We start from the raw sequence: 14,213 nt of genomic DNA on the forward strand, positions 1-14,213 counted from the left end.
GAGGTTTTGTCAGATTTAGCTCACTTCTAACTAAACAAACCGTACACAAACATCATGGTCAAACAAAAAACTATCAAGAAAAACTGTAGCAGGTTCATTTTTAATGCCATACAAAATTTACAAAAAGTACAAAAAGTGTTATTTTCCATAACTGAACATCAAAACGCAGGTCATTCAATGTTCCAGAGGTTTCCATCAGCTTTCTGAAACTGCACAAACACACATTATAATTAATTTATTAATCTAAGTGTATTCTAAGGTTACATAACACATAATTCACCATGTACGAAATTTTAGATAAGTTAGTTTTGCAAAACTGCTCAATCACATTCTCCATATAATATTGTAGTGAACTGCGGGATTAGTACCTGATCAACGCAGAAGGCCCCAACACTCCTGCACCAAACTCCAGCGTTTCTGCAGCCTCTGTCGCTGCTTTTCCATCATCTGAACATCTGCAGGTTTGGGGGCCCCCAGGGGCCCGAGGGGAGGGACAGGGGCCCCAGAGAGGGCAGAGACCGTAACCTCCAGCAGATTTTTGTCATAGCCCTTAAGAAATGCAGGTATGGTGATTTACTAGTAGCAAGAAACTCTCATCCAGAGGATTGAGGCAAGTAAAATAAAATAAAAATGCACAAAACAAATAAGTAAATTAAGAAATAAATGTAAAATAAATACAAAATACATATAAACAAACAAATAAACATTTAAAACAAATAAATGCATTTAAAATACATAAATTAAAAATAAATATTGTAAATAAATACATCTAAAATAAATAAATACATTTAAAAAGGGTACAACAAATAAAATATGTACATTAAAAATAAAACAGTTAAAATTAAACAATAAGTAAAATAAATGTAAAATAAACAAACAAATACATTTAAATGAATAATGAATATATTTAATTAAACAATAAATAAAGATATTTAAAACAATAAATACAGATATTTAAAACAATAAATACATTTAAAATAAACAATTGAAAACAAATAAATACATTTATTTAAAAATATAAAATAAATACATTTGAACATAGAGACATAGAGAGGGAAAAAAAAGCATTTAAAATAAAAAGAAATTTAAAAAAATGTAAATGTATGTTTTGAATCGGTTTTAAAATAATACAAAAATATGTAAAAACTCTGACCTGCAGTAGGGTGAGCGTCTGCCCCCCTGCCAGGCCTTGGAGCAGGCTGGTCAGGTGACCCCAGACTGGTGTCAGATGAGTCTTTGCCCCACTGTCTCTGAAAACCCCCAGCACCAGACAGGGGTTAAACTCATACGCCAGAGGGAGGATCAGGCTCAGAACCGCCTGCATGAATCCTGCCGTGAAGCTCTCACCCTGGAGACGAGCAGGAAGAGGAAGTAACTTCACAGAAATAAGACAAAACCCAAGATAGTATCAGGTGCGTTCACAAACCTCTCTCAGACACAAGGACAAACGGTTCCCGCACTCCTCTTCAGTTTCTTCAGCACAGACTTGGACTAGAAACACCTTCCTGAAGAGACAGAGAGAGAGAGACTCACCCACTGCAGTTTTTTTGAAGAACTGAACAAATAATTTCTAATTAACTGAATTTTTATTAGCTCTTCTGGAAAAAAAATAATGTAAATATTAGATGAAAAACTTATCTAAATTAAAATTATAAATGTTGCCTTGACAACTAACTGAAATAATATGCTGAAGCAGTAAAATTATTAACAGGAAATAAATAAAAACTAAAACTGAATAAACAGTAAAAATGAAATAAACATAAATGAAACCTAAACAGTAATGTTCAATAAATAAATAATAGGTTAATAAATAAATAAAGCACATAAGAAAATGAAAATATAAAAATAAAAGCTAATTCTAATTTTTAATTAAAAAAAAACATAACAGTATATAAATAATACTAAAGAATAAAAAAATTAGAAGTATTTAAAAACAGTATTTAAAAATAAGTGTAAGATAGATAGTTCATTATTATTAAATATTTTTCCTAAAAATAGAAATTATTTTTAAAAACATTTTTAAATACTAACTTATATATATATATTTCAGTTTGTTATTTATACAACAAACAATAAAACACAAAAAATATATGCAATAACTGGCTCACCCGTCATTAGTTTTGACTGGTATATTCCCATCTCCAATAAAAACAACCAGCACCCTTCATCAAACACAAAAGCACTGTATTTAATATCACATAACAGGCAACTATTTATCTGATCTAGGTGATTTGAAGGTAATTCTTCTGTTAGTCTAAGAAGTGTTGTACCGTTCAGCAAGGCCCATTAGTGCACGTTCACAAGCACAGCGTATGGACACACTCAAGTCAGACACCACGATGCATCCATTACGCACCTGATGAAGCGTTACAGTCCGTTACCAAATATACTGCACACAAAAATAACCACCAGACCCCTGTTATCGCATCCTCACCTCTTTATTCATCATTTGGTCAAGAACTGAAATGATATTTCCAAGAGGCTGATGGATGTTTTGGTCTGTTACGTCTTGGATATGTTTATCCCTACAAACAAAAAAAACAATTTGAAATTGTTATAATGTGGCCCAAACGTGTGACTCTGTGTTTCTGATCTGATTTTACCAACCGAAAACTTTGTACTTCTTTTGTGGCACTTTGGGAAACTTCCCCCAAATGTTGGCAGCCCTCTGGCAGTGAGACCTCCACACCAGGAGGGGGCGCTACGACTGTTCGCACATCAGGTGAAGTCCTGATTAAAGGTTCAGGCCACACAATATCCTGTGTTGTCTTCTTTGTATTGGTCTCTGGCGCAGGTTTCTCTGCCTCTTTTGCTCCACTGTTCTCATCCATTCTGGCTCGTTTGGTGCTTGTTCCTAAATGAGCCTCTTTAAGAATGAGACCGATAAAAACTTAAAAGATAAAACAATAAAATGTAGCTGTCAAATGTTAAAATGGCATTTAAATAAGAACTCATTTAAATGTCACTACATATTTAAATCTATTACCAATTGCCTTCATAACAGACTTGTTATCGTTAACTAAATTCAAAACTATAAAAAAAAAATTGTTAAGTAAAATACAGCTGAAAATAAAATGATGAAAAACTAAACGTAAATTAGAAATGTTGCCTTGGCAACTTACTGAACTAATAAGTTGAAGCACTAAAATTACTAACTGGAAATGAATGAAAACTAAAACTGTAATTTTTATAATAAATTTAACCTAAATAGTACAAACTGACAAAAGCACATGACAAGATCAATAAAAATAAACTTAAAATTAATATGAAAACGGAGAATAAAAAAATAAAAGCTAATTCTAAATGTTTTTAATAAAAACTATAATACTATATAATTAATACTAAAACAAAACAATCCACGTGAAAGGCAAATGGCAATTTATAAGTAAAAATGAGTAAACGAACACTAACCTAAGTGTTTAAAACAGCTCCAGTAAGATGATTGAGCGTTGCGAACGTTTTGGATAGATTCCAGTGCACTGTGAAAAAAAAAAAATCACATGGCATATTACTCCAGCTTTCTAGCGATAAAAAATTGAAACCAAATCACAAACAATCTGAACATATTTACTGTTTGATGTATGTAGGGCAAGATTTTGGACCAATAAGAGTTGACTGTGGGTGGTGCTACCCAGTGCACCTTAAAGGGGTCATATGACGTTGCTAAAAAAATAACATTATTTTGTGTATTTGGTGTAATGAAATGTGTTTATGCGGTTTAACGTTCAAAAAACACATTATTTTCCACATACTGTACATTATTGTTTCTCCTCTATGCCCAGCCTTTCTGAAACGCGTCGATTTTATGTTATCTATTCACGAACAGCTTGTAACACTCCAAAGAGAAAGGAAAACTTGAAATCGCATCATATGACCCCTTTAACTCAAGCAAACAGCTTGTCCAATAAAAAGCACTCGCCGCATGATTGACAATCATCAAATCACCTCTCACAAGCAGCCGTGAGCCCTGACAGCCGAGGGGCCGGATCTCCAAGAAGGGTCTGGACGGTTTGGCAAACCGACTGGGCCAGAGAAGTCAGGTTATACCCTCCCTGAAAAAAACGAAGGAAACCAGAAGAACCGATATATACAATCTAAACATGATAAAACAGATAACAGGTCTTAAAAAATGAAAATATGATAAAAAGATTTGATGTGATAATGACAACTGACCTCCAGGACGACGCACATTTTGCCTGCAGCCAAAGGCATTAGCAGTTGGGTGAGGTGGGCAAAGATCTCAGGAATAGCACACATTTCACCCTGAAGCACAACAGACAGCAGTGTTAACAGTGTTAACCTATACAGCCCATCAAACAGGGCGGACACTTTTAGAAACAGCGTGACAGATGCAGATTTGAAGAATTGAAGGAGTAGTTCACCCAACAATTTAAATGTCTTGAAAAAATGACTCATTCTCAGGCCATATAAGATGTAGATGAGTTTGTTTCTTCATCAGAACAGATTTGGAGAAATGCAGCATTACATCACTTGCTCACCAATGGATGCTCTGCAGTGAATGGGTGCCGTCAGAATGAGAGTCCAAACAGCTGATAACATCACAATAATCCACACGACTCAAGACCATCAACTGAATGTCTTGTGAAGTGAAAATCTGCGTGTTTGTAAGAAACACGTCCATCATTAAGGCATTTTCTGTCCAAAATATGAAACCATAATCCATAATAACACTTCCTCCAGTGACAAAGTCAATCTCCTGTTGTCCTCTCACATCAAAATCCACAGACATATTTGTTTAGAACTGTTTTGGACTGTTTTCACTTATAAACAGTGCTTGATCTGTGCAGATTTCTCTCCTGATTCAAACTAGATGACTTTTTCACTGGAGTGTTATTATGGATTATAGATTCATATTTTGGCCAGACGTGACAGGTTAAAGTTAAAATGTCTCAACGATGGATTTTTTTTCTTACAAACACACAGTTTTTCACTTCACAAGATGTTAACTGATGGACTGGAGTTGTGACAATTATTGTGATGTTTTTATCAGCTGTTTGGACTCGCATTCTGACGGCACCCATTCACTGCAGAGGATCCATTGCTGAGCAAGTGATGGAATGCTACATTTCTCCAAATCTGTTCTGATGAAGAAAAAAAACTCATCTACATCTACTTGGATGGCCCAACTAATTTTCATTTTTGAGTGAACTATTTCTTCAAACAGGATACAGAAAAGAAAATCACAGGTCAGGAGCTCAGACAATCACAGATTTAAAAAGAGTCTCTTACTTCTGGGTCCCCAATGGCTGAATCAAAACCAGCACTGACCAGAACCAGCTCTGGATCAAACTGAAAGAGACAAACATGTGCATCAGATTGACTTAGACACTCAGAAAACCATTGTCTAATGATTGCTCTCGTGCGACAGGTACCTCATACGCGACGGGTAAAAGAACATGGAAGAAAGCAGCCAGATAGTCGCTGTTCGTCATGCCCACCTGCAGGAAACAAGCACAGCATAGAAACTATGTGGCAAAAGCTTAAATACTATTTTAGTTTATTTCTTTTACCAGTGAGAATGGTTCATTAAAAGCAGATTTGATTGGCATGCACTGCTGCAGTGAAATACACATTTATGATAGAGTTTGATGGCTTCTGAGCATTGATTCAGTTTTCATTTGCCTTGTTCCAGGGGAGGTTAATGTTAAAACCGCATCCTTTGCCTTTCCCAACACTGGTGTAGTCTGACTCGGGGAGATTTGGCCAGAAGGTCTGGTTCTCATAACGATGCCAAGAAAAATAAAGCACACTAGGACAAAAGGAAAATCTAATTATAGACATTTTAGAAATTCCCTATAATTACCAATTATTAAGTGCTTATACTAAGAATAAGTTGTCCTGTGGACATATATTATTTCTCAGTTTGTGCCGGTCTTTGAGGAGATTAAATTTTTTTTAAGCGATTAGAGTTATGATTTTTTTATCTGGTGGATGATAAAACAGGTGGGAAAAATCTAGTTAAAATAATTTAATAATAATAAATAATTTTATAAAATAATTTTATCTGAAATAAAATTAAAAAATAATGAAATATTACATTAAAAAATGTAATTAAAATGTAAAAATCTAGGCTAGTAAACCACATTGTTCATTAGAAGGAAGATGGACTCACCTTGGGTCCTCCTCAAAGCAGTACTGGACACCTTGTCCATGGTGGATGTCCCAGTCCACAATCAAAACCCTAGAAAGAAACCACAAGCTCAAACTTATCTGTATGACAAACTGAAAATCTTACACAGAATCTGCAATAGCAGCTGTTTAGTTTTCCTTTAGTGAGTATTAAAGTAATGTAAATTAGTCTTGTACAGCAGTGCAGGATGGATGTAACACCTGTTCACCTTTTCAAGTTGTAGTTCTTCGTAGCATGAAGAGCAGCGATGGCCACATTATTAAACACACAGAAACCGTTCGCAGCGGAGCGCTGACTGTGGTGTCCTGGAGGCCTGAGGGTCACAAAAAGAGAACAAAAATGAATTACTAAAACTAGAGATCGACATATTGTGTTGTCTAGTGAACAATACAGATTACTTTTCTATTTAAGTGTCCAATAACAAACATTTTTAACACCATTCAAATCATTAATTCATTACAAATATTTTATTTTACAAATAGTACATTTTTATAAATGTTCTTATCTATAAAATAATCATTATCAATAATAATAATAATAAATATTGAAATATATTATTAAATTAAAACATTACTACATTTGAATATTAAGTTCACTATTAAATTAAAATGTTGACTGTAAATGTTATTAAATATTAATATTAAATATGAGCAATGAAATATTCAAAGTACTAGTAGTAGTAGTAGTAAATAATAATAATGAATTATTCAATTAATACATTATTAATAATGTTAATACTAAAAAATAACAATATTAAAATGCACAATTAAATTCACTTTTAATTGAAAATAATTTCAAAATTTATTTAATACTGTTATTATTTAATTTGAACATAATTACATATTGTTAATAATAATAAAAAATTATGAAATTAAAATATTAAATGTATACATTATTAATATTTTTAATAATACCAATAATAACAACCATATGAATTCATAACTAAATGTATTATTAAATTAAAATTTATATTAAAATTTTATTAAATATTACTAATATTTAATATTAATAATTACTGTAAAAATTACTAAAAATTAATTAAATGTAGTTTTAAATGAATAACATTACATCTAAATATTATTACATATTATTTATATTGTTCATAATAATAATAATAACAACAATCATAATAATTTAAAATGTTTTATTTTAGTTTCACTTTCGTTTTAGTTTAGTTTCAGACAAGCAGGTATTCCTGCTTCAAACTCACAGCCCCAGCAAAGCAAAGCAAATATGCTGGGCTGCTCAATTATACTGTAGTCCTGTTTAGTGGCCAGTGGGGAATATATCACACACTTCACCTTTAAATAGGCAGTCAATTAGGTGGACATCCAATCATGAAAGCAGCAGCTGTTGGTCGTGTGCTCACCTGACCAGCGCCATGCCGTTCCTGACCTCTCTCTTCACGACGCTGTCCACCAGCTGCAGTGTGGCGCCCACGGCCAGCTTAGCACAGTGATAGATGTTCTGCGCTCACATAAAGAGTCGAGACTGTTGGGTAACGTTCACATTGGCGGTCACCTGAACCCAGCAAGCATCAATGACCTGGACTTACCTGATGGAAATAGACGTCGCTGTACTGTTTCGAGAAAGCCATCAGCTCTTCCACGCTCATTTTCGGAGTCTGTTTAACGGCCTCCAGATATTCCTCACTAAAATAAACACAAAAGATTTTGAGACCGGACTCAATCATACAGCAACAGAAATGGGGCCTGGTTTAAACTCCACCAACCTGTGTGCGAGTAAAATCTCCTGCTCGGTGGCCTGGCGGACCGGCAGCTGTTTGCACCTCTGTGTCACGCCGTGAGTCTTCAGCGCTTCGTAAGACACGGTCAACCGCTCGGGCACCTCGATCTCACAGACTGGACTGGACGGAGCAACAACAAACAGATTTGATGTGAAAATAGAAAAACAGACAACGTTTATAATCATTTGATAAGAGTTTTGGGAGATTTCGACAGAATGGGAATCTGCCAAGCAGGCAATAATTTAAAAACTGACAAAAAATCAGTAATGCAGTTATTAAATTATGCAAACGTAGTAAAACAGTGATAGCAATATTAGAAACTACTACAATTTTATAATTGACTTAAATCTGCGATTATTACACTTTGGTTGCAATACTAAAATACATAATCTGTTGTGTTCATTTTGTATTATTGAAATTCAATATTATGAATTTGTTTTTATTTTTGTATTTTTCATTTTCATTTTCATTTTAGTAAGTTTTAGCAATTTGTTGTGTTTTGTCATTTTATTATTAGTTATTGTTTAGTTCGTTTTTATTCATTTTTATTTCAGTTTTTGTTATTTTAGTACAACAAGTTAAACTAATTGAAAATGAGCAATGTTGCTTTGGCAGCTAGCTGAAATAAAATAGAAGTTTGTTTTTCAGTTATCGCTTATTTTATTTCTAGTAACCATTTTTTATGGTTTTAGTTTAGGCTTTAGTTAACTATAGCAACCCTGTTTTTCAGTAATAAAAATCATTTCTGAAATCAATAGCTATGTTTATTTTATTTTTAGTATTGAAAATGCCCATTCCTGACTAGTACAAAATGCAAACCCAAGTATATCACTGTATATGTTTATTATTTAATTATCGAGTCTCACATATCTCAACACATTTCAGAAATCAGTTTTTTAAAACTAACTGGACATGAAATAGCATTTAATTATACACCACAAAATAAGAAACCAACATCTCCAGAATTTTGAAAAACATCAAAGATATGAAAAACAAACAAAAAAGAAATAAATAAAAAATTCACATAAATCAAGTATGATCATTTTAACTCGTGAGGAATAATATGTATGGGATCATGTGGTAATACTATGGTACTTTGACCACCATACAGAATCAATGATTTTCACATTTTATTCACCATTTTATTTGCATATAAAACTGTGACGTACTTCATTGAATGCTATGTACTATAATAATATTATGTCTAAAACAACAGCATAACATGAGACTTTTGTAAGAGACGTGCAGTAAGTGATGAGATGACTTACTCTTTCCAGAGGAGTTTATAACGGCTCATCTCCTCATCGAAGATCAGTGCGCTTCCTGACGCCATTTAAACACTCTGCTCTGGATTGCGAACAAACCTAACTGATTAATAACTGTAAATCATTGTAAATTACAATTTCAATCACGCACGGGAAAGCAGAACGGTTCAAAGTCCCTTCAAAGCTGTTGTTTCTTCTTCTTCTTCTTCTTGGTTTTTAACGGCGGCTGGCACCAACGCAAATAGGTGCATTACCGCCACCTTCTGCTCCGGAGTGTGAAACAGCGTTCTAAATTCTATTTACCAACCCTGTATCTCTTATCAAATCAAAGAATACATTACTATTTATTTCACTTGCCCATTTTATTAAAACCTTAAAATTAAGATCCTGAATTCCATTTTTCCTTATTTCTACTGTCATTTTTCCTCTTTCTTGTTCATACTTGCTACATTCAAGAAATACATGAGGTATTGTTTCTTCAACATGACATTGTTCACATAACCCATTTGGATGTTTCCCTGTTATTTTAAGAGTGCTATTTAAATTTGAGTGCCCTAGCAATATTCTGTTAAAGATAACCTCGTCTTTCCTTGACTTTACCTATACACTTTATATTATGACTTACTTTGTTTATTAACCTGTAAAGGAATCTACCATTTTCCCCATTGTTCCACTTAACTTGCCATTCTTTCATCACTTTACTCCATATTAAAACCTTAATCTCTGATTTACTTAATGGAACTTGTATCTCTATATCGTTTCTCTCTGTAAAGCTTGCTTTGCTAATTTATCCACTTCTTCATTTCCCCTTATTCCTAAGTGTGCTGGGACCCATATAAAACTGATTGATGTATCATTTTGAACCATTCTTGAATGTATTTGTAGGATACTAAAAAGAACATCTTGGTGACATGATTTAAAAGATTTCAAACTCTTTAAAGGGGTCATATGATGCGATTTCAATTTTTCCTTTCTCTTTGGAGTGTTACAAGCTCTTGGTGCATAAAAAAAGATCTGTAAAGTTGCAAAGACTAAAGTCTCAAATATATTATGACTGACTTTGTTTATTAAACTGTAAAGGAATCTACCATTTTCCCCATTGTTCCACTTAACTTGCCATTCTTTCATCACTTTACTCCATATTAAAACCTTAATCTCTGATTTACTTAATGGAACTTGTATCTCTATCGTTTCTCTCTGTAAAGCTTGCTTTGCTAATTTATCCACTTCTTCATTTCCCCTTATTCCTATGTGTGCTGGGACCCATATAAAACTGATTGATGTATCATTTTGAACAATTCTTGAATGTATTTGTAGGATACTAAAAAGAATATCTTGGTGACATGATTTAAAAGATTTCAAACTCTTTAAGACTGAAACTGAGTCAGAACAAATTAGAACATTCTCAGGTTTGTGTTCCTCAACCCACTGCAAAGCCAAGAGCATTCCTATCATTTCTACAGTATAAACTGCCAAATGATTTGAAGTTCGCTTTACTCCACTGATCCACTGGTCATCACTGTCTTGAACTAAAAAAGCAGCCCCAGTTATTTGATGTTCTGGATCTTTTGAGCCATCTGTATACACTTGTATATGCCAGGGGTATTGGACTCTGGTATACATTGAAAATGCAGATGCCAAGTCAATTTCTCTTTCTGTTTTTTTAACCTCCAACAAATGCAAATCTACTTGAGGTGTTACATAAACCCATGGTTCATATTCCTGAATAACAACTGTTGGGCTCATCTTGATGTTATTTACTTGTATTTCTTCTGCATATATTTTACTACTCCACCCAAAACTTATTCTACATCTTTCATTTTGTTCCCAACAGTTCTGTAAGACCATTTTTGTGGGATGTTCATCTTTATGCCCCTGGAGGTTAGCCCAGTAATTGACCATTAATTGTTTCCTTCTAATTTCTAGTGGCATCTCTCCTACTAAGACTTGTAAAGCTGGAATGGGTGTAGTCTTTACTGCTCCACAACACTGTCTCATCGCTTGAGCTTGAATTTTACAAAGTTTTTCCAACAGGTTTTTTGAGGCAGAACCATATACCACACAACCATAATCAAATACAGACCGGATCAGTGCTACATAGATCGTTTTTAATGAAGAAAAGCTTGCCCCCCATTCCACTCCACTTAATGATATTTAACACCTTCTGACATTTCTCAACTATTTTCTTTTTCGTCGCTCGGTGAACGCGGAGCATTTGACTTGCAACGCATTACCGCCCCCTACCGGATGATCACGTGAACAACAACAATTACAATCTAAGCGTGATTTAAAAAAAATTACCAAATAAATAAAAATAAAACACAAATGCTACACGCAAAACGAAGCTACACTACCTATCTTTTGGAAGAGACTTATTTTCATTTATTTGAATTCTTTTGTAAAGCCTTGTGCAATGTTATTACTAACCATTTGCTTGTGCATTTTTCTTTTTTGTCAATGCAACGGTTTTTTTTTTTATAAATGTATACAGTAATTCTGAATACAATGGGTATTTTAATATCAGTCTTTTGCTGTTACTTGCCAAATTTCATATTCACCAAATTTGGATGTCTCTGCACCTCTCTGGGTCTTGTAATTATTATTATTATTTTTTAAATACATGCTTAACACTCTCAGTAGATATATATTTGTTTTTAACAGTGTCCAACAACGTACAATTCACAAGCATCAGAGCAAAACTCTGTATTTTTTTTTTCTGAAATCCATTAATATATTAAACACAACGTAATTTCCACGTCTCAAATGACGTGAATTTGAACCGTAACAATAATAAATAATGAAGACAAGGTAAAAAATAGTTTTCCAAGACAGTTTTAATGCACATTAGTTAACGCACACATACCTCATTGTCACGTGGTACCACTTACATTTATGCTCACTGTTAGGATGATGTGGTTAGGATGGACCTAAATGACAAAGCACAATTTTCTGATGACAGAATCACAATAAATAAAAACCTTTATATTTATTAAAAAAAAAGAGCCACTAAAATTCCATTTGGAATACTAAAAAAGTGGCAAATGTTAGAGCAAAATCATAAATAGAAAGGTATGAAATCAAAAAGAACAATGCTTAAAAACGGTCTACAAACATAATAATGTATATAAAAAGTGTAATAAAAGTAAATCCATCCAAATACAACCTATTTGAAATTTTCAATGGCCCATATGAGAATTATTGCTCTTTTGTCCATGCTTTTAAAAACTATGGTTAATGCATCTTTTACAGTATATGTTACTACATATACTGTATACTATATACTGTACTGTATATAGTATAACTCTTACCATCAATCTAATTTACTCTCTCCATTATGGGACTATTTTTAAAGCACTTTTTGGTCGATTTTTGGACATTAACTGAATTTTAAGCAAAAAAATATTCATATGACAAACACTGAAAGCTATAAACATTCATACTGATGATTTATGAAGTGAACAAATATATTGTTAAACAGTTATTTGTAGATCAGCAGCTTTTTGTTAGCAAAATATTCTGGCTTGGCACACATGCTGTTTTTATCCATTTGGGTCTGTTGTTGATGCAGTTAGAAAAGCCATGGTGTAAACTTATTAATATCATTCATATATGTGCATACATATGTGTATGTATGTGTGTGTTTGGCAGTTATATGGCACTGCATGTAGAAACACTGACATCTTCAGATTCCCAGAGTCTCTTTGGTCACCTGACATCCGAGCAGGACATTCCCCACACACACACACTGAGACAGATCTCCCACTGAAACACACACACACTCAAATCATCAGTGTGTGTCAAAGAACTGAAGATATTTGCTGAAACGTCTCTTGATGAACGCTGACTGAATTAATGTGGTCTGGAATGGAGATCTCACCTTTCTGAGAGCCGATCCATGACGCTGCCTTCATGGCCACAAACTGCCACTCCACCTGCTGCTCTATTTTACAGCCGTATAACCAGATCAGAGCCAGGAGAGTGGCCCATACTGACCCATCCACCTGTGTACAAACCATCATCCACTGCATTTGTTACTGGACACTGCACACAATCATCACTGTCTTATTATTTCATCACATCTCTCACCTGTGCTGGTTTCTGATTGGTCAGCTCATCCTCCGTCTTCCCAAACACATCAGCCAGTGTGGCGTCCAGATCCCAGCAGCCTGACGCCTTTTGCAGAGAAACCAGCTGCAGTAACAGGTCCTTCTGAAGCTCAGGAGCAGCTGAACACACACACACACAAACATACAAGAATAAATAAAAATCAATATATAATAATAATAAAATTAAATAAATAGCTATAAAACAATGTGAATTTTATGACCTACTACACTTGTCAAATGTATGTCAAATGAGTCAATTAACATCTTGTAAAGTGAAAAGCTACATGTTTGTAAGAAACAACTTCATCATCAAGGCGTTTTAACTTTAACCGTCACTTCTGGCCAAAATGAGTCCATAATTCATAATAACGCTTCCTCCAGTGATAAAGTCCATCACCTGTTGTCCTCTCACATCAAAATCCACAGACATATTTGTTTAAAACTGTTTTGGACTTTGGATCTGTGCATATTTCTCTCCTGATTCAGACGAGACGACTTTTAAGACGACTCATATTTTAGCCGAAAACAAAGGTTTGAAGTTAAATGCCTTAATCGTGGGTTTGTCTCTTTCACTTCTCAAGATGTTAATTGATGGACTGGAGTGGTGTGGATTACTTATGGATTATTTTGTGATGTTTTTATCAGATGCTTGAACTCTCATTCTGACGGCACCCATTCACTGTAGAGGATCCATTGGAGAGCAAGTGACGTAATGCTACATTTCTCCAAATCTGTTCTGATGAAGAAACAAACTCATCTACATGTTAGATGGCATGAGAGTGAGTACATTTTCATTTTTAGGTGATCTATTCCTTTATATACTGCACAGTTTTCAGTAACTAAGCTAGTACTTTCTAAACATAACCATTGTGTCCATCTTCTGTGTGTGTGTGTGTGTGTGTGTGTGTGTGTGTGTGTATGTGTGTGTGTGTGTGTGTGTATGT

General features: G+C 34.1%; 2 protein-coding genes across 3 annotated transcripts in view; both read right to left on the reverse strand.

Moving 5' to 3' along the window:
• Positions 1 to 81: 81 nt before the first annotated feature.
• Positions 82 to 9,461, reverse strand: LOC107744232 (histone deacetylase 10). Of its 2 annotated transcripts, none has more exons than XM_016557759.1 (20): positions 9,167 to 9,461; positions 7,884 to 8,018; positions 7,707 to 7,803; positions 7,521 to 7,618; positions 6,360 to 6,464; positions 6,134 to 6,202; positions 5,644 to 5,770; positions 5,394 to 5,459; positions 5,251 to 5,310; positions 4,174 to 4,263; positions 3,946 to 4,052; positions 3,412 to 3,479; positions 2,608 to 2,890; positions 2,435 to 2,525; positions 2,271 to 2,356; positions 2,109 to 2,162; positions 1,427 to 1,505; positions 1,154 to 1,348; positions 369 to 549; positions 82 to 209 (listed from the first exon to the last, which is right to left on the reverse strand). In XM_016557759.1, exons 1-19 carry the CDS (start codon positions 9,229 to 9,231, stop codon positions 373 to 375), a joined length of 2,052 nt encoding a protein of 683 aa, XP_016413245.1. In that variant the 5' UTR covers positions 9,232 to 9,461; the 3' UTR covers positions 82 to 209; positions 369 to 372. The 2 variants fall into 2 exon arrangements, with proteins under 2 accessions (XP_016413245.1, XP_016413246.1); XM_016557760.1 differs by having other exon boundaries at positions 2,608 to 2,866; positions 9,167 to 9,460.
• Positions 9,462 to 12,592: 3,131 nt separating this feature from the next.
• The window catches only part of LOC107744225 (von Willebrand factor A domain-containing protein 5A-like), a 14,129-nt gene continuing 12,508 nt past the window's right edge, over positions 12,593 to 14,213 (reverse strand). The window contains exons 13-15 of the mRNA XM_016557752.1: positions 13,250 to 13,389; positions 13,041 to 13,164; positions 12,593 to 12,925 (exon numbers count right to left, since the gene is read on the reverse strand). Of these exons, the coding sequence (XP_016413238.1) occupies positions 12,846 to 12,925; positions 13,041 to 13,164; positions 13,250 to 13,389 (344 nt within the window). The 3' untranslated portion in view covers positions 12,593 to 12,845. The remainder of the gene's footprint in view (positions 12,926 to 13,040; positions 13,165 to 13,249; positions 13,390 to 14,213) is intronic.

The sequence above is a fragment of the Sinocyclocheilus rhinocerous genome, unplaced genomic scaffold (genome assembly GCF_001515625.1).
Source record: "Sinocyclocheilus rhinocerous isolate Xijiao unplaced genomic scaffold, SAMN03320098_v1.1 scaffold2061, whole genome shotgun sequence".
NCBI classification, from domain to species: Eukaryota; Metazoa; Chordata; class Actinopteri; order Cypriniformes; family Cyprinidae; genus Sinocyclocheilus; species Sinocyclocheilus rhinocerous.